The following is a 23,513-nucleotide window of genomic DNA, read 5'->3' on the forward strand; positions in this document are numbered from 1 at the left end:
CTGCAGGTGGGGAGCCGGGGGCTCGAACCAGGATCCTTATGCCAGTCGTTGTGCTTTGCGCCACCTGCGCTTAACCCGCTGATCTGCAGCCTGACTCCCTGCCAGTTTTTTTTCTATAGCACCATCTTCTCCTCCTTTCCAAGTCACACGTATACCTGTTATTACATCCAAATGTCCCTCCATTTTTCCAAATTCTCCAAGTCCTGATGGAGTTGGATTTCAGAGCCCTCTTGTCATCTTCTCCCTATCATTTCTCCCTCACTGGGAGTATAAACCAGAATTCTCTTTGTGGTGCAGAAGGTGGGAGTTCTAGCTTCTGTAATTGCTTCTCCAATAAACATTGGCATTGGCAGGTCGATCCATACCCCCAGCCTGTTTCTATCTTTGCCTAGTGGGATAGAGCTCTGGAGAGGTGAGGTTCAAGGACACACTGGTGAGGTCATCTGCTCAGGGAAGTCAGGGTGGAATCATAGTAGTATCTGAAACTTAGTGGCTGAAAGGTGGCAAGACATAAAGCAGAACAAAATGATTAATGAACAGGAGCCAAAAAGTAGGAATCAAGCAGATGAGGATAGGGAGCTTAAGGTGGAAAGAAGTGAAGTCTATTTTTTAGGTATATTCCTAGGGGCCTATGACTATTGTAGTTTTTTCTTGAGTTTGATAGCTAACATAGAGTTGGACAAAAATATTGTCTGAGAAGATGGAGTCAGAGCTGAGAAAAGGGCTAGAATTAGATTAGAGAGAGTTGGGCAGTAGTGCAGTAGGTTAAGTGCATGTGGCTCAAAGCACAAGGACTGGCATAAGGATCCTGGTTTGAGCCCCCAGCTCCCCACCTGCAGGGGAGTCGCTTCACAAGTGGTGAAGCAGGTCTGCAGGTTATCTATCTTTCTCTCCCCCTCTCTGTCTTTCCCTCCTCTCTCCATTTCTCTCTGTCCTATCCAACTACAATGACATCTATAACAACAATAATAACTACAACAATAAAACAACAAGGGCAACAAAAGAAAATGAATAAATATTTAAAAAATTTTAAAAAAGAAAATTAGATTAGAGCAGAGAGTGGCTCCCAGTCTTGAAGAAAATCTGTGAATAAAGTTAAGTGTTTATCTCAATCACCAGACCCAGAGCCTATATATATATATATATATATATATATATATATATATATATATATATATATATATATATAGCACAGAAGCCTGTGTAACCTCTGAATCCCTGTTAGTCTGAGCTCACAGTTCATGGTCTCAGCTGGGAATATTGCAGGCTGTACTCATTTCAGGACCAATTGTCCTCAAGTGGCATGGTAGGCTGGTCCAGCCTCCCTTCAGAGAGTGAGGCAGTTCCTATCATTGCTACTTTATAGTGAGGGCAAGGTCCTGGAGTGGCCCACGAGAGGGCTTATGCTGATGTTCCTGGTGGAAGTGACCAATGTTGGTGGAGAGAGGGATCTATTAGAGATCTAGGCCCATTATATTTGTTGGAATCCAAGGATTCCCTAACTAGGGCCCCAGATGATGAGGCAGTCTGCTATTGACCAAAAAGGCTGCTATTAAGTGACCCAGCCTCTTGTTATATATATATATGAAACACTGGGAGTCGGGCAGTAGCGCAGCGGGTTAAGCACACATGGCACAAAGCACAAGGACTGGCATAAGGATCCCGGTTCAAGCCCCTGGCTCCCCACCTGCAGAGGAGTTGCTTCTCAAGTGGTGAAGCAGGTCTGCAGGTGTCTATCTTTCTCTCCTCCTCTCTGTCACCCCCTCCTCCATTTTTCTCTGTCCTAACAATAATGACATCAACAACAACAATAATAACTACAACAATAAAAAAGGGCAACAAAAAGGAAAATAAATAATAATAATAATAATAATACAAGGAAACACTGTGTTCAACAATTTGTTTGGCTTTGTATGTTAACTCTCTTTTCAGCCAACAAGTTCCAGATGCCAGCATGATGCCGACCAGACTTCCCTGGACAGACAACCTCACCAATGTGTCCTGGAGCTCCGCTTCCCCAGAGACCCACCCTACTAGAGAAAGAGAGAGGCAGACTGGGAGTATGGATTGACGAGTCAATGCCCGTGTTCAGTGGGGAAGCAATTACAGAAGCCAGACCTTCCACCTTCTGCAACCCACAATGACCTTGGGTCCATACTCCCAGAGGGATAAAGAATGGGAAAGCTATCAGGGGAGGGGATGGGATATGGAGATCTGGTGGAGGGAACTGTGTGGAGTTGTACCCCTCCTATCCTATGGATTTGTTAATGTCTCCTTTTTTAAATAAGTAAATAAATGGAAACACTGACAAGACCATAGGATAAGAGGGGTACAACTCCACACAGTTCCCACCACCAGAGTTCTGTATCCCATCCCCTCCCTTGATAGCTTTCCTATTCTTCATCCCTCTGGAAGTATGGATCCAGGTTCATTATGGGATGCAGAAGGTGGAACGTCTGGCTTCTGTAATTGCTTCCCTGCTGAACATGGGCATTGACTGGTCGATCCATACTCCCAGCCTGCCTCTCTCTTAGCTTCTTGCTCTTATCCAGCTTTTGTAGTTCTTTCTTTATCTGATGAGCTTAGACTTTCTCCCAGTTGTTAAAGCACTGAGTGTCATTTGTTGTACCCAACCAGAATTAGGTTTATGGGATCTATCTTCTTTTGGCTTTTCTGCTAGATTGCCAAGCTACTTTGGTCTAAGTCTGACTGATTAGAGAATTTATGATGCCTTCTTTAGGCACTTCTGGATTCTGGGCTTATCAGGTCTAAATCTAATCACAGAGGGCTATTAAGTACTTTTACTTTCAATTATATAATTGCCCCTTGCTTATGTATACATGTACACTTGTACTCAGTACCCTAAACCCTAACCTGTATCTAGTATCTGTAACTTTGTTAGATAATGTGCCATCTAAAGTGGAAGTAGGTAGTCCCATGCATTCACAAAGGTCTCACTAGATTAGAGGAGTTCAGTGGTTGACATTGGTGTCTCTGGCAACAATCTGTAGTAAGAACTCACTAGCAGTATAATGTGACATGGCAGCACTAGTAGCGTTAATTTAGTTGAGGTCAACAGAGGCAGTATGATGGTAAGGGAACAGAGAGGAGAAACATCAAGAAATAAGGGCATAGTCCTAGGGGGTCCCAGGACTAGGAGAAATAAGGATCTTAAAGAGAATAGAAAGGGTTCCTTATAGTCTTCGAAAGAGTTTAAAATAGCAATAATTATTATTATAACAATGTTAGTTGGGGGTTTGTTCTTCTATGAAAAAAAGAAGAAGCAAAGAAAATCCAATGATTAGCATTTACAGTAATATACTTGACTTTATTTGCTTTGTTTCCTTTAGGGGTTTCTTAGATAATAACAGGACCAAATGATTTTGATCTATCTGGCCTATCTGATATTTTCTTGTGGTTAGATTTAAGTCATGTAGCCTTAGTAAAAATGTCACAGGAAGGACAGTTTACATCCTATCAACTGGTACAGATTTTGATTTGTTCCACTACTGAGATGTTCACTTGATTACTAACTTAACACCTAGGGTGTTTATTTCCTGCATAAATTGATGATGTAAAGCATCAGAAATGTTTCCTTTGCTCAGAAGTAAAAAAAAAGAAGAAGAAGAAGAAGAAAGAAAGAAAAAAATTAGTGTCTTGGCAGGGATGAACTCCCTCAGAAGGCTCAAAATTGCTCTTTCCCCCTGTGAAGTAAATTCTCTCTCTCTCTCTCTCTCTCTCTCTCTCTCTCTCTCTCTGTGTGTGTGTGTGTGTGTGTGTGTGTGTGTGTGTGTGTGTTGGTAGGATTCAATGTATTCCCTGATTTTTAAAAGTTAATGATATGTCACTTCTATTTCATAAAAGACTTGCCTTAGAGACTGTTTTTTGCAAATATGAAGAGGATTTTCACCTTTGTGAAAAAAGCTGAATAGCAAAATAGTGCAGCCCAGAAGGTTGAATTCTCAAACATGAGGTCCCAAGTTTCATCCCCTGCATAGCATGTGCCAGAGTAATGCTCTGGTTCTCTTTCTCTCTCAAAATAAGTAAATAAAATATTTTTTAGAATTCTTTTAAAAATTTTATTGTCTTTATTTATTTATTGGATAGGGTTAGCCAGAAATTGAGAGGAAGGGGGAGATAGAGAGGGAGAGAGACAGAAACACCTGCAACCCTGCTTTATCATAATTTTTTTAAAGAAAGGAAAAGCAGAGTCTGTTTTTCAGTGAGCCAGTCTAGAGGACTGGAGCCTCTGGTGCAATAAGGGTGGCTCTGCCAATCTCTTTCACTGACAGCTGTCTCATGCAATCTGCTCAGCATTCTTGCTTTTGCTATCTGTTAGTATTGTTCAGGTAGTTTTGGTTTATTTACTTGTTTGTTTGATCAGAGCAATGCTTAGCTCTGGCTTGTGCTAATATGAGAGATAGAACCTGGGATGTCAGAGTCTCAGGCGTGAGAGGTTTTTGCATGACCATTATGTTATCTCCATGGCCCTCCTATTACTTGGAGTTTTACATGCTACTTTGCAGGTTACTTTTTAGACTTGGGAACACTAATTTTTTTTTCATGAATTCACAGTAAGTTTTTCATTCCAGTTCAGTTTACAAAAGAGATTCATAGCAACACTGCTTTCAGGCAGCAGGAGAAACTTCTACACTGAAATAATGCAGATGCTACACACTGTAATCTTTATTATTTGCGGCATAGAGGTAGTCCAGTGATAGAATATATACCTCACATGTGTGAAGTCCTGGGTGGGTTTGATCCCTGACACTCCCCCCACAAAATTTATTATTTTGATATCCCAATTGTTCCCATTAGGGCACCAGGAACCCTTTCTGCATTCTTTCAATATGTCTCTATTATCCTTTGAGCATGAGCTTACTTTTTCTTTTTCTTTTCTTTCTTTCTTTCTTTTTTTTTTTATTTCCACCAGTGTTATTGAGGTTCTGTACCTGCATGATGAACCCACCACTCTCAGAAGTCATTTTCCCCCTTTTTCCCCCTCTATTTCTTTCTTCTTTTTTTCAAAGATTTAATTTATTAATGAGAAAGATAGGAGAGAGAGAAAGAACCAGATGTCACTCTGGTACATGTGCTACGGGAATTGAACTCAGGACCTCATGCTTGAGAGTCTTGTGCCTTAGCCACTGTGCTACCTCCTGGACCACTCTTTTTCTTTCTTTTATTTGATAGGACAGAGAAAAAGTGAGAGGGAAGGATAAAGAGAGGCACGTACAGCACTGCTTCAGTGTTTGTGAAGATTTCCCCTGCAGGTGTGGACTGGAAGCTTGAACCCAGATCCTTGCTAATGATAAAGTCTGCTTAACTGGGTGTGCCACTGATGGTCCCGTGAGCTTACTTTCAAGGATGATGAGATATACCATGATCACCTGTCCTTTACCTGCCTTGGCCCTGGAATCAGCCATTTCTCCAGGAAGCCCTATTTTATTTTACTTGTTTGTTTATTTATTTATTTATTTATTTATTTTTATTGCTACCATGGTTATTGCTGGGGTTCGGTGCCTACACGAGTCTACCACTCCCTGCAGCCTCTTTTTTTTTTTTTTGGTAGTACTGGTTTCACCACTTTTCCTCCCTGTAGGTGGGGAACAGGGGCTTGAACCCCAGTTCTTGTACATTGTAAAATGTGTGGGCACTTCAGTTGTGCACACCCAGCCCTTTGCTTATTCGTTCATTCATTCATTCATTCATTCATTCATTCATTTACAACTCTGGCTTATGGTGGTGCTGGGAATTGAACCTGGGACCTCAGAACTTCAGGCATGAGTTTTTTTTAATATTTATTTATTTATTTTTCCCTTTTGTTGTTCTTGTTTTTCTTATTGTTGTAGTTATTGTTGTTGTTGTTATTGATGTCGTTGTTGTCAGGACAGAGAGAAATGGAGAGAGGAGAAGACAGAGAGGGGAAGAGAAAGATAGACACCTGCAGATCTGCTTCACCGCCTGTGAAGAGACTCCCCTGAAGGTGGGGAGCCCGGGGCTCGAACCAGGATCCTTCCGCTGGTCCTTGCGCTTCGCGCCACCTGCGCTTAACCCGCTGCCCTACCGCCCGACTCCCACATGAGTGGTTTTTGCATAACCACTATGCTGTCTTCCCTGCCACTCTACATTCTCTTAGTGGCAAATAACATTTGAGATCCAGCTGGTACGTACTCACGGTGTATAGAGGGTAGTTTCTCCAAACGGCGCAATAGTTGTCTCTCTGCCTTTCTGTCTTTCTCCCTCTATCTCCCCCTTCTCTCTGAATTTCTTTCTCTATCCAAAAACAAATATAAATATGTTTTTAAAAAGGTCTGTAAAGGGTATAGGATTTCTTTTTTTTTAGTTAATTAATTTATTTATAAAATGGAAACACTGACAAGACCATAGGATAAGAGGGGTACAATTCCCACCACCAGAGCTCTGTATCCCATCCCCTCCCCTGATAGCTTTCCTATTCTTTATCCCTCTGGGAGTATGGACCCAGGGTCATTATGGGGTGCAGAAAGTGGAAGGTCTGGCTTCTATAATTGCTTCCCTGATGAACATGGGCATTGACAGGTCAATCCATACTCACAGCCTGTCTTCTTTTTCCCTAGTGGGGCAGGGCTCTGGGGAAGCGGAGCTCCAGGACACATTGGTGGGGTCATCTGCCCAAAGAAGTCTGGTTGGTATCATGGTACCATCTGGAACCTGGTGGCTGAAAAAAGAGTTAACATATAAAGCCAAACAAACTGTTGACTAAGTTCCCTGCATCTTATATGCCAATATCTTTATATCTCTCCAGTGTGGGGGTGATGGTGTGGAAGGTCCCAGAATCTTTTCATCTTTGGTTGCAGTTATCAAATCTTGAAAGCCAAAGCCTTCTTGCTCTGAGAAAGATTCTTGATCAGAGGAAGATGCTTGATCAGTTTAGCACTATGAACCTACCTAAGAGGCTCCATGACAACGAAAAGTCAAAAGGAGGCCGAGGGACAGAATCAGTGAAAATTGGAGGTCAGGTGGTAGCGCACCTCGTTAAGCACACACACTACAGTGCACAAGGACCAGGGTTCAAGCCCCTGATCCCCACCTGCAAGGGGAAAAGCTTCACAAGTGCCAAAGTAGAGCTGCAGAAGTTTCTCTATCATCCTCCCTCTCTATCTTGACCTCCTCTTTCAATTTCTGTCTCTATCCAATAATAAATAAATAATAAATAAATAAACAAAACAAGTAGTTTCTTTAAAAAAAAATTAAAAGAAACAGTGAAAGTTTCTGGCTAAGGGCCAGGGAGATAGCTCAGCCTGTTAGAGCGCCAATTTGCATGCCCCAGAAGCTGCAGGTTCAGTCCCCAGAACTACTTTATACCAGAGCTGAGCAATGCTGGGTTGATTTTCTCTGTCTACTTTTTTTCATGTTCTCTTTCTTTAGAAATAAATGAACAATAAATCATCTTTTTAAAAAAGAGAACTTGTGACTCAGAAATGCCCTCTTACAGATGCTCACTTACAAGCCTTTGGGACTAAAGACAGGATGACAGGTAGGATTCTTCTGGATTCCAGCCCCAGTCAGCAAGCTCCAGTCTGGCACCTGCTGTGTAGATAGTTACACATAGGGCACAGATAGGAGTGTTCTTGTGGGACAAGGGCTAAGAAAAATGAGCTCCTCGCATCAGTAACATGAGACAAAGTGTGACAAATGTCAACTGCAAGGTAAGGCCCCAGCTGCAGGCTTTAAGGAAAAAGCAAGCTGCTCAAGTGCAGTGGTTTGAGTTCATATGTGGAGGAAGTGCTACTTGAACTAAGATAAAAGACAATTAAGGTTTAGATAAGAAGGGGTGAGAAGGAAGGGAAAGGTCAAGAAGCAGGTCTCTTATTTGTAGCATTTTAGCTCTTCAAAAAAATTAAACAAGTGTGACAAATTAATATAGGGACAGCTAGATGTTAAGACACTGCTTTGTTTGCAATATTGCAACAAAAAAAAAAGTCAAAGGACAATAACTTCAGGAAATACGGTGGGGTGGGGGTACAGTTCAGGTGTTTGGGATCTGGTGGAGGGGGGCATGAAAGATCAAGGTTTCAGCAGCCTTAGGGGCTGGGCCCAGGGTAGTTCTGATGTTCCAGGAAGCGAAAGCACGGGAGGGCTGGTGAGGGCGTGTGTGCAGAGGGTGTGTGTCCTGAGAGCCCAGAGACGTGGCAGCTCCGGGTAGGGACCCGGCTGGGCAGCAGGCTTTTTTCTGCCAGCCAGTCTCCAGTCCCGAGAGAGCCTTTCACAGATGGGACCATGCACCAGGTAGACCCTCAGTGAGCCCCCCCTCTTATCAGGCTGGCCTCCCAGCAGGGGCCCCATGCCCTCACCAGCCTACTTTCCTTTTCCTGTGAACATCCGGTGTTGCCTTTCCTCTGCCCCCTGCCTGGGCCTGCCCCCCTGCCTATGACCTGCGCCTCACACTGGCACAGAGTCTCAGATTTTCAAGGGAGGGGGTAGGGGTTGGGGCTTCCCACCTGTGAAGAGGCCTGTTTAGGGGGTGGGATGGGATGGGTAGTATGACTGAAGGACTGAAAGGAGGGAGGTTTGGCCTGGCAGCCATTCCTGGACCCCAACTGTGTACCCATGGGCAAGGTCAGATTGAGGGTTCAGAGTGATCCAACTGGGAGGGGGTGGTGAGGGTGAGGGACTTGAGCCTGTGGTGACCTCACCAGCTGGCAGGGGCAGGGGGTTACAGTTTGGAGGTTTTGCTACCTTCACAGCAACCCTCACCCTGTACCCAGCACTTAGCCAGATGAAAACAAAGAACATGGCCTCAGTTTTAGGGAGAAGAATGTTAGGCCCCTAGAAGTGGTAGGGACTGGCAAATTGTCTCCTTAATTCATCATGGACAGAGCCAGGAATCCACACTGGGTGCCCCCTCCCCTCCAGCCCCATGAACTTGATATTGAGACCTGGGGGGGGGAGAGGATTTGTTACCAGCTAGAGTATTCTTCCTGCCACATGCCAAACTTCTGGTGTTTGTGCCTTCTTTTCATCTTGCAAATGAGGGGGAGTGGGAACTTTAGATGTTGGACATAATGACTCTCTTTTCCCAGATCTTTAAAGAGCAGCTGCCCACTGCCGAGGATGTGGCCAGCCACCCATAATGCTAAAACTGCTAACCAGGACACAGGATCCATTCAGGAATCTTGCTGGCGGCCTGGGAGGAGTAGGGGAATGGGATGCAACTAGTGTGTGTGTGTGTGGGGGGGGGGGGGGGTCAGGCTCGATTCCGTGTGCCAGACTCTAAAAGAAGGCCCTCTCTTTGTCTATGTCTCTATATTAACTTCTTTTTCTTTATTTCTTGTCTTCATTCTGTCTCCCTCAATTGTCTTTTCCCCACTACTGTGTGTGTATGTGTGTGTTTTCTCTATTCTTGTGCTGTCTCCATGTCCTTCCTTTGTCTCTGTCTTTGTTTCTGTTTCTCCCTCCCTGATGCTGGTTCTCTTCCTTTGCCTCCAGGGTTATCATTGAGGCTTGGTGCCTGCACTACAAATCCACTGTTCCTGGAGCCATTTTTCCCATTTTTGTTGCCATTATTGTTATTATTATTGTTGTTGTTGGATAGGACAGAGATAAATTGAGAGAGGAGGGGAAGACAGAAGGGGGAGAGAAAGAGACACGTAAAGACCTGCTTCACCGCTTATGAAGCGGCCCCCCTACAGGTGGGGAGCTAGGGGGGAACCAAGTAGGATCTTTGAGCTGGTCCTTGCATTTTGCACTATGTGCACTTAACCCAGTGTGCTACTGCCCCCCCCTTAAAGTCTGGCTCTCTCTCTGGGTCTTTTTCTTTGTGTGTGCATGCCATGTCACCTTCTCTCTCTCTCTCTCTCTCTCTCTGCTACTCTCTTTGCAGATTGCTCAGCCCTTCTGGACTTCTCCATCTGTGAACAGCTCAGGGTGGCAGGAGGCCCAGAGACAGCTGACAGAGGTGCTGGGAGGGGCCCAGGAACGACCCCCAGAAGGCGGAATGCCACTGCTCACAGTCATAGTTGCTGCCTTTGTCCTCGTGGCCATTTGTATTGTGGTGGCAGTCCACTTTGGGCCGAGACTACACCAGGGCCATGCCACTCTGCCCACAGAACCCTCAGCTTCAAAGCCAGAGGATGGCATCTGTCTCATCCACTGGAAAGTGCTGGGCACCTGGGACAGTCACCCAGAGGCCCAGCAGAGGCCACCTGTCCTTGGCTCTTGTTCTGTGCCAGATGGCCCTAGACTTGGCCTTGATGAAGTCACATATCTGTAGGAGGGAGGCTTTGGAAAGCTGGCCTGATTTGACTCTGAAGCAGAAACTGGACAGAGAATCAGGGCAAAATAAAAATAGGCCCTGAACAACCCAGCTTTGGAAGAGCATGTGTGGACTCAGCTGAAGTTATATATTTATAGAGTAAGTCCTGCTGTGGACAGGAGAACCAACAGTGGCATGAGGGTCCTTCCCAGAAGCATGCTACTGTGAGCACTACCAGCATCAGAGGCCACGCACACAGGGAGCACCAGGCTCCTCAACCCCCTCTAGTCCCTTATCAATTTCATCCTCCCCCTTTGGTGTCATAACCCAAGAACCCCACCCAAGATCACCAGGAGAGGGAATGGCAGGGCCAAGGCTCCATCCAGGCTCTCTTCTGCTTTCCCTGGTGTCACTAGACAACACAAGACACTGCTAGAGCCCACCTTGTCATATGCCACCCAGGCCCCAAAGCCAGGCCCTCTGAAAGCCACCAAGTGTCCCTGGGAGAAGAAGGGACAGGATTTTAATGTCCTGACCATATGGGGAAGCCCAGGGCACAAGCTGCCAGTCTCTTCCTGACTCCCCCACCATCACCCGTGGAGACCTAGGGGACCCCATCTCCTACCCACCAGCCTGTCACCCTTCACCTTGATAGACAATGAGGCGGCAGTTGTGCTGGCACTCAGGGTCATCATCCAGGATGTTCTCAAGTGTCCGGCAGAAGAGTTTGGCCTGTTCCAGCCGGTCTTCCCTGCTAAAGCCAGCTCGGCCATGCTGTGACATGGCAAACAGGGTCTGCAAGGGGGTGGCATACTCCAGTACACATGCACCCGCCTGGAGGAGGTAGGAGGAAGGCCAGACTCAGTCAGAGTTCAGGCAGACCACCTCTGCCACTGGCTAGGCCTCCAGACCCCCAGACTGTAGAGACCCTTGCCACACCTCAAGCATTATTCATAGCTCCCCAAATGGTTTTTGACTGAACCCTACTTGCCTTTCCAGGATGAAATGGAGACAGTGTAGAGGATTTCATTCTGTCCATTTTCTGTTAAAACCACCTGGACTTTATTGGAGCAAATTGTTTCCCAGAACTAAAACCTTCCATGTGGTAGGGAAATAAGAAAGAAAAAGGGGCTCAAGGAACCGTATCTTTAGAGTAGTGGGGAGGGGATCTGCAGGGGAGCAGCAGGAACATGCAGAGGAGGTTGAGAAGGCGCAAGAGGCCAGGGAGGCAGGAATGAGTCTCCCAGTGGCTCTCTGCAAAGGCACTACTTTCCCTGACTCCCTTGAACTCCACTCACATGCAGTCAAGAACATGTGGACAGGTAGGCATCAGTGGGGATCTCTGGATGCTGTATCCTGGGAACACCCGAGGGCTCTCCCCACAGGAAGAATCCTGCCTAGTCAGGCTGGGAGTATGGATCGACCTGTCAACGCCCATGTTCAGCAGGGAAGCAATTACAGAAGCCAGACCTTCCACCTTCTGCACCCCACAATGACCTTAGGTCTATACTCCCAGAGGGTTAAAGAATAGGAAAGCCATCAGGGGAGGGAATGGGATATGGAGTTCTGGTGGTGGGAATTGTGTGGAGTTGTACCCCTCTTATCCTATGGTTTTGTCAATGTTTCCTTTTAATAAATAAATAAATAAATAAGAATCCTGCCTAGTCAGGGAGGCTGGGAACTGTAATGTGTGCAAAGGGCAGACTTGCCTCTGGTGAGACAAACGAGAGGCAACTGTAATGTTACCAGCTGTTCCTTCTTGTGGGCAAAAGAAATGTGACAAACCTTTATGACACCTGGAACTATGAATATTGTACCAACCTTAGGAGGAAAAGTCACTCTTATCTCCAGTTTACAGTTGAGGGTATCAAGACCCTTAGGCAGACAACAGGTACCAAATGATCGAGTCAGGGTTTGAATTTGATAACCTCAGATGCTACACCCCAAGCACCACATGGAGGACAGGATGGCCATGTTGAGAGATCCCAGGCTGGTGTCTAGGAGTTGGAATGACTGGTGTGAGGTCACAGTGTTCTCAGGTCCTGGGGGCAGAATCACTGAGACAACTGGGGAGAAGGGGCTGTTTCCTGTTTCATGAGTTTAACTCTCTCATTCTTGGGGATGCCAACTCCTGTTGACAAGTGTGTGCCTGTGTATGGAGCTTTTCTCCACAGTGAAGCTGTGTACAGAAAAACTTACTGGACATTTGTGGCCAAAACAAATGAGAGACTAGGAGATGCCATGATGTTCCCAGTTCAAACCTCTGGTCACCACATTGGAGCACCGTGCAGAGAGAAAGCTTCATAAGTGGTGGAGTAGTGCTGTAGCATCGATCCATCTATCCCAACCCCCTTTTTGCCTTCAGGCTTATTGCTGGGTCTTGGTGCCAGCACAACAAATCCTATACTCCATGTGACCATGTATCCTTTTTTCTTTGTTCCTTTTTCTTTATTTTATTTGGTAGGACAGAGAGAAATTGAGAGGGGAGGGAGAAATAGAGAAGGAGAGAGGCCTGCAGCCATGCATCACTACTTGTGAAGCTGCCCACCTTCAGGTGGGGGCCCAGAGCTTGAACCCAAGTCCTTGTATATGGTAACATGTACTCAACCAGGTGTGCCACTACCCAGCCCCATCCCTCTGCCTTTCAACCCCTGTCTGAAAAAAGAGTCTGGCCAGGAAAATGGAATCATGGAGACATAAAACCCTAGCAGAAAACAAACAAACAAACAGTGTGAGGGAGGGGGCCAATCCAGGCTGGGATGGGTGGAATTGGCAGATATGGGAGTCTGCCTTCCTAGGTGGGAGCAGTTTTGCCCCAGGTGTTGTCGAGGTGACTCAGTTCTTACAGCGATGAGATGGTGATTGGCAGAGTTATCCAAGGTTTCCTGGGATATCCCACCTCCTCACATAAATCCACTGCCTCTCTTTGCTGGCACTCTCTGGGTACAGTAATCTGGAGACCCCTGTTTTTCTCCTGGATGCAGCAGTGCCAGTTGTGTATTGAGGGTGCTGCCTGACCCTATGTCCAAATGTGGTAGGTCCTACCCACCCTGAGGTGATACGCACTGGCCTTGCCTTGCTTGAAGGTATGAGGATGTATGCTAGTGTAAGCAGATTTGGACACTGAGGGTGAAGAATGCCCATCATTTGTAGCAGCCAATCTGCCCAGGGGAAAGATGGCAATCTCAAATAGGCTGTCTCAGGAGCATTTAAAAAGGAGACTGCTGGGAGTCGGGCGGTAGTGCAACAGGTTAAGCACACATGGCGCCAAGCACAACTGGATCCCAGTTCCAGCCTCCGGCTCTCCATCTGCAGGGGGTTTGCTTCACAAGCCGTGAAGCAGGTCTGCAGGTATCTATCTTCCTCTCCCCCTCTCTGTCTTCCCCTCCTCCCTCCATTTCCCTCTGTCCTATCCAACAACAACGACAGCAATAACAACAACAACAACCATGACAACAATAAAACAACAAGGGCAACAAAAAAGGGGGAAAAATAGCTTCCAGGAGCAGTAGATTCGTGGTGCAGGCACCAAATCCCAGCAATAACCCTGGAGGCAAAAAAACAAGGGGGGATTGCTTGGTTGGGGAGATAGCACAGGCATCCTACCTGAGGCACAAGAGGTCCCAGATTCAATCCCCAGCACCTCTGCTGCGGTCGAGGTCACTGTGAGATTCCTGTGTCTCACCTATGGACATGCTAGGCAACCTTCTCACTAGCTCTTGCTCCAGGTTCTACTGTGGCCCCCACCTTCCCTACCCCAGGCTAGCTGGGTCCTATCTCTCCACCAATGCTCACTATGGTTTCCTCATGCCCTTTCTTAATTCTATCCCACCCCCATTTTTTTTTAAATACCAGAGCACTATTTACCTTCTCTCCATTCTCCTGATGAGGCTCTCCACTGACCGAATGTGACCGCAAACTATAGGACAAGGAAATCAGTTGATGCCATACTAGGGCAGACAAAGTGGAGAAGGTGTATGTGTTGGGGGTGGGAGGAGTGTCTAGTGGGAGAGATCGGTCTCATACTTTAAATTCACATGGCACATTTATGTAATTACAGTTCTCACAACACCTGTGTGAGGCAGGTAAGGCAGAGATTATGATCCCATCACATAGATGAGAACACTGAGGCTCAGTGGGGTGAAACAACTTGCCTAACGCTACAGATTCATTCTGATGTGCTGATCCTGGAACATACTCTGAAGGTCCCTGTAAGAGGGATCACAGATGAAAGACGCCAATCCAGGGTCTTAGGGAATCACCAGGGATTTCAGCAAGTTAACCCTGGGCCTCAGAAGATGTCTGTGCGCAGTGGGAGTGGCTGCTCCATGCCACTGATGAGGAGCTCGGGTTCTTGGGAGAGCGTGCAGGAGTCAGTCGCCTCAGTGGTCTCCACGCTGCCCACGGATACCTCCTCCGTTTCCTCCTGCCGCAGGTGCCGGAGAATCTCTTGGGACAGGGAGAAGCCACTTCCATCTGAGGGTTCTGGAAGGGGTTGGGGAGAGCAAAGGAAAGTAGTGTGAGTGCCTTGCACCCCCACCCCTGTAGTTCATAGGTCTGTGAGGATCTTCCTGCTCCCTATCAATGCCCTTGGCCACTGGGGCTTAAATGTCATGGGCTCCCAGTGATATAGTGACTTTCAGCAATGATGCCCAGAAATGGGCAGAACCCCACCCAAGATCACCAGGAGAGGGAATGGCAGGGCCAAGGCTCCATCCAGGCTCTCTTCTGCTTTCCCTGGTGTCACTAGACAACACAAGACACTGCTAGAGCCCACCTTGTCATATGCCACCCAGGCCCCAAAGCCAGGCCCTCTGAAAGCCACCAAGTGTCCCTGGGAGAAGAAGGGACAGGATTTTAATGTCCTGACCATATGGGGAAGCCCAGGGCACAAGCTGCCAGTCTCTTCCTGACTCCCCCACCATCACCCGTGGAGACCTAGGGGACCCCATCTCCTACCCACCAGCCTGTCACCCTTCACCTTGATAGACAATGAGGCGGCAGTTGTGCTGGCACTCAGGGTCATCATCCAGGATGTTCTCAAGTGTCCGGCAGAAGAGTTTGGCCTGTTCCAGCCGGTCTTCCCTGCTAAAGCCAGCTCGGCCATGCTGTGACATGGCAAACAGGGTCTGCAAGGGGGTGGCATACTCCAGTACACATGCACCCGCCTGGAGGAGGTAGGAGGAAGGCCAGACTCAGTCAGAGTTCAGGCAGACCACCTCTGCCACTGGCTAGGCCTCCAGACCCCCAGGCCATAGAGATGAAGTCTTGTGAGGTGCTACCTGATGAGGTCTGTGCTTTATAGCTGTTTTTTGCCGTCAACACTCCACACCTGAAACCAGGGCCATGGCTGTGCTGAACACATCATCCCAAGGCCTTGGGAAAAGGTTCACAGAGCTAAGATGTCAACTGTTCCTATGAAAATCAAGTCTGGGGGCTGATCTCTGGAGTTCAGCCCACCCATATGAAATGTTTCAGATGTTTTCACAGCCTTCACTGAAGACAGCTTTATGGTTAAGAGCATGGTACATTCAGATTGAAATTATCTTCTTTCTCTCTGTCCAGGTCTCAGTTTCCTCACCTCTAAAGCAGGTGAGGTGGTAAAGAAAGCTCTCTGGACTGCATGGTGACCCAGGTTGAAGCCCTAGCATCATATAAGAAGTACTATAACAGTGGCACCTACTGCTTTGGGGTTGTCTCTGTTTCTCTTTCTCACTCTACCTGAATGAAAAAATGGCCCGTAGTGATGAACTCAGGAATATGCAATGCCCCAATTCTACCATAAAAACAAAAACAAGATCAGGGGAGGGGGTGGGTTATGGAGATTGGGTGGTGGGAATTGTGTGGAGTTGTACCCCTCCTACCTTATGGTTTTGTTAATTAATCCTTTCTTAAATAAAAAAACAAAAACCAACCAAACAAACAAACAAACAAAAACAAGAGAGCTAGGTGGTGGTGCACACATCACCATGCATAGGATTTGGGTTCAAGCCTACAAGGGTAAGCTTCATGAATGGTAAATCAAATCAGAGTGTGGGTGTCTCCCCCACCCCCATCCCCCACCTTCATGTCCTCTCCCTCTCAGTTTCTCTCTCTCATAGCCAAGAGCAGAGAGGGAAAAAATGATCACCAGGAGCTGTGGATGTGTGTGTAGGCACTGAGTCTCAGTGATAACCCTGGTGGTAATAAAAAAAAAAAAAAATGAATAAGGGGCCAGGTGGTGGTGCACCTGGCTGAGTGCATGTTTTACTCTGCCCTAGAACCCAGGTTCAAGCCTCTGGTCCCCACCTGCAGGGGGAAGGCTTTGTGAGTGGTGAAGTAGGGCTGCAAGTGTCTCTCTTTCTCTCTCTCTATCCCCCTTAATTTCTGGCTATCTTTATCCAATAAATAAAGATAATAAAAAATTATTTTAATGAATAAATGAGATAGCTGGGTGATAGTGAACCCAGTTGAGTGCAAGGACCTGGGCTTAAGCCCCCACTCCCTACCTGCAAGGGAGAAGCTTTGTGAACAGTGAAGCAGGAGTGCAGGTATCTATCTTTCTCTCTCTTTTTAAACTTTTTTTCCCACCTCCCCACTTTCTCTCTTTCTAGCTCCCCTTCCCTTTCAATTTCTTTATGTCTTATCAAATAAAATAGAAAGGGGGGGAGAGAGAAAGGGGGTCAGATGGTGGAGCAGCAGGTTAAGCGCACATAGTATGAAGCACAAGGACCTGTGCAAGGATCCTGGTTCAAGCCCCCAGCTCTTCGCCTGCAGAGGAGTTGCCTCACAAGCAGTGAAGCAGTTCTTCAGGTGTCTTTCTCTCTTTCTCTCTATCTACCCTCCCCCTTTCAATTTGTCTCTGTCCTAGAAAAAAAAAAAGCCTCCAGAAGCGGTGGATTCATAGTGCCTGCACTGAGCCCCAGCAACTGGAAGCAAAAAGAGAGAAACAATGGCTGCCAGCAACTTATGCCCCAGCAATAATCCTGGTGGCAGTAAAATGAACAAATAAATAACAAAATAAAGTAAAAATAAGAAGCAGGGTTCTTAACAGCTTCTGCCTCACAGGGTGCTGGTGAGGTTTCCACAAAACAGACAAAGCACTTGGTAGTATCCAACATGCAGTAAGTCCTTGATAAAGTTTATCATTGTTTTAAAATCTATTTATTTATGTATTATTGTGTAGAGACAGAGAGAAATTGAGTGGGAAAGGGGAGATAGAGAGAGGAAGAGAGACACCTGCAGTCAGTCCTGCTTCACGGCTTGTGAAGCTTTCCCCCTGCAGGTGGAAACCAGGGGCTTGAACCCCAGTCCTTGTGCACTGTAACTGGGTACGCCACTGCCTGGCTCCTCATCATCATCATTGTTTAGAACTGAATTTTGAGAGCTTCTTTGGAGGTTCTAGCAGGGAAGCATAGCTACTTGTATACCCTCAACCGAAGACCAGTCAGTCTCTATTCGGGGAAGGCCATCCTCTTCAGCGGAGCGCGCAGCTTTGGGAGGGACGCACATGGAGCGGTGAGGGAGGAAGGGGTCACCCACCTAGCCAGCCAGATCAGCCGAATCAACCCTGGTGACCAATGGGGTGACAGATGTCACAGCCAGATAGCCCTCACCCCCTAGAACCGAATCTTACCAAGCCTTGTGGTCAGTCAGGGAAACTGAGACTCAGAAGAAAAATGAAAGCTTTTTGGTGCTTGCTAAGGCCCCCAAGTTCTGGGGTCCTGAGCTGCACGGCCCCCCAAAACCTCCCAGTTTCCTGCATACTCACCCGTTGCCCATTCGCCTTAAGCTCATAGATGCTGTTGGTGTAGACCCGGCGCTTAATCCCAGCACGGTCGGCGCTTTGCTTAGGCAGCTCATCCAGAAAGCAAATGTTTCGGTCAACCATAGTCAGATCATCACGTACTGCACAGTCCAATGGGAAGAGGATGTACAGCCGGTGGCTCCCCTCACCCTTCAAGATGTTGTTGTGGCAATGATTATAAGCTTGGATCCTGGTCTGTAGCCCTGCAGCAGAGAGAGCCCAGAAGTCATTTAGTCATTCCTGCTGGCCTTGTGTCATCCTCAGCCTAGGACAGAGACCCAGGCCACGGATTCCCATAATGTGTGTGTATGTGGGGAGAGAGTTGAGGCGCCAGTCACACACACACACTCCCACCACCCTTCTTTCTGTTTTACAGCACAAAAGATGAAACCCAGAACCTTGAGGTAAGGTGCACTCTTTACCACATGTGTTATTTCTCTCTATCTCACTTGTCCTTTGTCCAGATTTCTGTGTGTGCTCCACTCCTGAGCCCTCCTTTTAGAGCTTAGAGAAGCAGACACGCTGGGACATGACAGTACCATGCATGGAGTTCTGGTATTGAACCCTAGTATCACATTAGAGCACCATGCATGAGAGGAGCTCTGTGGCTGGTAGAGTCGTGCTGAAATGTCTCTCCCTTTTGCTCCTCTTTGCTAATCTCTTTCTTCCCCTCCCTCCTCTCTCTCTGAAAAGGAACGAAAAAAAATTAGTCTGTGAATGCCTCTCAGTGATGGCATTGCACATGTACATGCAGCCCTGGGTACTAGCCCTTGTGCTGAAAAACAAAGAGAAGGGTGATGGAAGTAGGTGTGTGGGGGATGGTCCTGAATGCTGAAATCCTTGGCACCCATTGTAAGTCAGACCTGAGCAGTGTTCTGGCTTCTTTCTCCCCTCACCTCCCTTCACTCTCTCTCATAAGTCTATCTATCTATCTATCTATCTATCTATCTATCTATCTATCATTTGATTGTAAACCAGGCATAATAATGAGATCCTCTGTGACTACTGGATCACTTTGGTTATTTATTCATTTATTTATATATTTATTTATTTATTACTGGATAGAGACAGAGATAAATTGAGAGGGGAGGGGGATGTTAGAGAGGGAGTGAGAGAGAGGCATCTATAGTCTTGCTTCACTGCTCATGAAGCTTTCCCCTGCAGATAGGGACTAGGGGCTTGAACCTGGATCCCTGTGTGCTATAATATGAGCACTTAGCCAAGTGCAACAGTGCCTGCCCCCTCTGGATTACTTTGGAATGTGAATGATCTGTGAAACATTGAAGTGCTTTGAAAATTATAAAAAGTTCTGGAGACATGAGAAGTGGTATGTCTTATGTGTCTCGTAGATTTGGGAATGAGGCATAGAAGATGACCCACCTGGCAAGATCAGCCGCAGATACCCGATATAGTATGACCATGCCAGCCCATGGGCCACATTCAAGTTCCTCTTTTCACATATTGTAGAGATCTCAGCTGAGGACAGGTCCTGGGGACAGCATGGCAAGTGTCAGGAATCTCCATGAAGGACAACCAAGGTCCTTTCCCTCCATGTAGATTTTCCCACCTGGTATTCACTTGCTCCCTTCTCTGTCTTTGATGAGCCCCTGGTTCCAGAACAATCTGGGCACCATCCCAAGGACCAACCTCTAGACTAGCCCCACTCCTAGTACTGAGTTTGGAGTAGGTCACACCAACCACAGCCTCCATTTGGTAACATCTCCCACCTCCCTGTGTGTCATACCTTCAGGCCAAAGAGGATGTTCAGAGCCTCTGAGAGGCCCAGAAGGGCAAATGTCCAAGTGATACGCAGGCTGGCCTCTTCTGGGACCAAGAAGCAGGCAAAGCAGGCCAACATCAGCAGGGCTCCAGTGCGGATCGGGCAGCCCAGGCAGGCCCGCAAAGCCTTCCAATGGCTACCCTGGTACCTGGAGTAGGTGTGGCATAGCTCCTCTGCCATGAGGCATGCTCTCTTAAAGAGCTGTCCTACCTGCAGTGAGGCCAGGTGGAGTATCAGCCACCAGAAGCTGTAGCTTAAGGAATTCTCCCACTGGATGGCCAGCAAGCAGGCTGCCAACAGGATTAAGGCTACGTTTTTGGCTCTGGAACCCCTGGGCCGTGGGATGGACGGGTGCAGGTCAGATTGAGGCATCTGTGAGGACCAAGAAATTCATAGCCATGTTCCCCTCTCTCTCCTGCTGCACAGGGACTGAGGCTTTGGTTGTCTAACCTGCCCCTAGTTCTCCCATTCCCTGGTGACAGCTATACCTGGTGTCTGCTCTTAGGGATGCCCCCAGGGACAGAATGGGCACCCACCCAGCATTCTTGAGCACCTGTCCCAGAGAGGGATGTGCTGAGAATAGAACAGGTAGTAGACCAGAAGGTGGTGCAGTGACAGAATTCTAGACTTGCATCATGGAATCTGAGTTCAGTCCCTGATGTTGATACTCTGGTTCTCTCTCTCTCTCTCTCTCTCTCTCTCTCTCTCTCTCTGTGTGTGTGTGTGTGTGTGTGTGTGTGTGTGTGTGTGTCTGTCTATCTGTCTGTCTCTGATGAACTAAAGAAAATTAATCTGTCTTTTTTTCTCTTTTTCTGTTGTGACTGGAACTTCACCACTCCTGGCTGACTTTTCAGATAAAAAGAGACAGATACCACAGCACTGAAGCTTCCTTTAGTACAGTGGGGGCCAGGCTTGAATCTGGGTTGTATGCAAGACAAAGCAAACACACCAGGTGAACTGTCTTGCAGGCCCAAATAAAATAAATGGAGAGAGTACAGAACTGGAAGAGCCCACACATATATACTCCATTTCCAAGAGACAGCAAGGTTTGGTGCAGAAGAAGGCAGTTTCCACTCCAGACCTAGACCTTACAGTGTTCTGTGAGGCCACCCATATTGGGGACCTGGACTTCCCTCTCTCTGGCATCTGCCACAGGGAGGAACTTAGTCAGCAAAGCAGAAAAGCAGCAGAATTCAGGGGACAAGGGGTATCAGAAGGCTGCTAACCACCTGTGGGTTCCTGGGGAGACTAAGCCTGGGAGCACTGGGAATTCTGACTGCTCCACTCCTGATCCTACCTTCAACCTTCCAGACTGCAGGGTTTTTTCTAGAAGATGACCCAGAGAGAAGTCTTGGCACAGGGACTTCCAGTGAGGAGTGGCAGCTTCTCTGTGTGCAACCTGAAAGTAAAATATTAAAAACAAATGAAGTGCTCATCTCAACCACTCAGTCTTGGCATTCTACCAGACCATAAGCAGCTAGGGGTATGCTGTGGAGGGCGGGGGACTTCCAGTCCCCCCAGGGAGCTGGGAAGAACCCTCCTTCCAAAGTCTGGACAAGCCATACCCCCTCTAGAGAAGGTCCCAGTTTCAATGCACTTTGCTACCCCTAAGTTTAGGTTTTCAGAACTCCCTTAAACTCCCTCAGTAGCTGCAACCCTGCAGCCCACCTTTCCCTGACGCCCCTGCGGTCGACCCCACGCCACCGCCCTCCCCAGCCCCTGAGCAGGACCCCACACTCACAAACTGCACTGTGCTATCTGGCACCATCTGGTCGTCGTGCTCTGATTTTCAGAAGCAGATCCTCTTTTTCTGCAGACTGTGATATCAGCAAGGAGGCGGAGAAAACACAATGATTTCCTGTAACAGTGGCCTTTCTATAAAGGGCCGGATGCCAGTGGAAAACCCTCAGCAGAGGTTGGTGTCTGGGCTCTGCACAGAAAACGGCCACGCCTGCAGGAGGCTGCCCTTGGAAAAACCCGAGGTTCCAAGCCAAAAAGTCAGCCACTTAATAAGCATAGTAAACGCATGACACACAACCAGAAAGAATAAAGAGCTTGCCATCCTCCAGAGACTAGGCCAGGTTTATCAGATATTTTATTTAACTCTAACAGTAGGTATGATGCTATCTCTGTTTCCCAGAAGGGGTAATTTGATACCAGTACAGGAAATACTTTTTTTTTTTTTTAATTTTTAATTGCCACCAGGTTTATCACTGAGACTCAGTGACTGCACCATGAACCCACTGCTCCTGGTGCCCATTTTTCCCCTTTTATTTATTTACCTTTTAATCTTTGTTTATTGGATAGAGACAGCCAGAAATCGAGAGGGTAAGAGGGGATAGAGAGGGAGAGTGACAGAGAGATACCTGCTGCACCACTCACAAAGCTTTCCCCCTGCAGGTGGGGACCAGGGGTTTGAATCCAGGTCCTTGTGCATTGTAACATGTGCACTCAACCAGGTAAGCCACCACCTAGCCCCTTTTCTTTCTTTCTTTTTTTAATATTTAAAATTTTTTATTTATAAAAAGGAAACATTGACTAAACCATAGGATAAGAGGGGTACAATTCCACACAATTCCCACCACCAGAACTCCATATCCCAGCCCCTCTCCTGATAGCTTTCCTATTCTTTAACCCTCTGGGAGTATGGACCCAGAGTCATTATGGGGTGCAGAAGGTGGAAGGTCTGGCTTCTGTAATTACTTCCCCGCTGTTTTTTTTTCTTTTTTAGAATATTTCAATTAATCAATTAATTTTATTGCCAGCAGGGTTATCACTGGGGCCCAGTGCCTGCACAACATATCTATCCACTGCTCCTAGAAGCCATTTCTTCTTCTGCTCCTTCTGCTTCTTCCGCTTTTTCTTCATCTTTTATTTACTCATAAGACAGAGAGAAACCAAGAGGGAAAGGGGAGAGAGAGAATAGAGATTCCTACAGCCCTACTTCACTACTCATGAAGCTTCTCCACTATAGGTGGTGCCGGGATAGCCTGAGGGTGCTTCTTCCCAAGCAAGTGCTCTCTGGGTTGGAGAGAACTCAACTGGAGCCAATCTAGGCTGCTGCGTGGGAGAGAGATCAGGAACTTGTGCAGAGCTAGGAGATACACTCTCGGAGCCGGAAAGCAATTCCAAGTGTTTCTACTCAGAAAAGCAGCTTGTATATATACTAGCCAAGTAGGGTGGAAACAGGGTGTGACATAGAGAGTGTGGAGCGAAAAGACAGTGATGGAAATCAGGGTGACTATGAGAGGGGGCAGAGCAAAAAGACATCGTGAACCAGTGGGGATTAAACCAATGCCCTGAGGGAGGGTGGTGCTTAGTTAACTGGTTTATGTAAATAGACCGCAGCTTTAAGTGGGATCAAACCAATGCCCTGCAGGCATGCTGGTGCTTAGTTAAGTAGGATTAGAGACAGAAGCTTTAAGCTGGGGGAGCTGGCATACTACCCAATAAGATGGGGATTGTTTGAACCTGGGTTCTTACAAGTGGTGATGTATACTCTCTGTCAGATGTGCCATCTCCCAGACCTTATTTTTTTCCTTTTTAATTTTTGTTGTGATAGAGACCAAAGTTGACAGGAAAGGCAGAGATAAAGATTGGGAGAGAAAGAGCGAGATCTGCAGCTCTGCTTCATTGATTATAAAGTCACCCCCCCCCCCCCCCCCCGCCTTCAACTACAGACTGGAGTGTGAACTCTGATCACACTTGCC

At 47.1% G+C, this 23,513-nt stretch overlaps 2 protein-coding genes across 2 annotated transcripts; one reads left to right on the plus strand and one right to left on the minus strand.

The window, feature by feature from the left end:
- The first annotated feature begins 7,658 nt into the window (after positions 1 to 7,658).
- On the plus strand, positions 7,659 to 10,255 carry SMIM33 (small integral membrane protein 33). The gene is made up of 2 exons (XM_060171377.1): positions 7,659 to 7,691; positions 9,866 to 10,255. Exons 1-2 carry the CDS (start codon positions 7,659 to 7,661, stop codon positions 10,253 to 10,255), a joined length of 423 nt encoding a protein of 140 aa, XP_060027360.1.
- A 4,008-nt stretch (positions 10,256 to 14,263) lies between these two features.
- STING1 (stimulator of interferon response cGAMP interactor 1) lies at positions 14,264 to 21,690 on the minus strand. Its single transcript, XM_007517536.3, has 7 exons — positions 21,545 to 21,690; positions 21,101 to 21,202; positions 19,768 to 20,175; positions 19,404 to 19,512; positions 17,988 to 18,226; positions 15,219 to 15,405; positions 14,264 to 14,722 (listed from the first exon to the last, which is right to left on the minus strand). The coding sequence occupies exons 1-7, from the start codon at positions 21,569 to 21,571 to the stop codon at positions 14,529 to 14,531; spliced, it is 1,266 nt and encodes a 421-aa protein (XP_007517598.3). The 5' UTR covers positions 21,572 to 21,690; the 3' UTR covers positions 14,264 to 14,528.
- Between the last annotated feature and the right edge of the window lie 1,823 nt (positions 21,691 to 23,513).

This window comes from Erinaceus europaeus, chromosome 2, assembly GCF_950295315.1.
Source record: "Erinaceus europaeus chromosome 2, mEriEur2.1, whole genome shotgun sequence".
In the NCBI taxonomy this organism is placed as follows: domain Eukaryota; kingdom Metazoa; phylum Chordata; class Mammalia; order Eulipotyphla; family Erinaceidae; genus Erinaceus; species Erinaceus europaeus.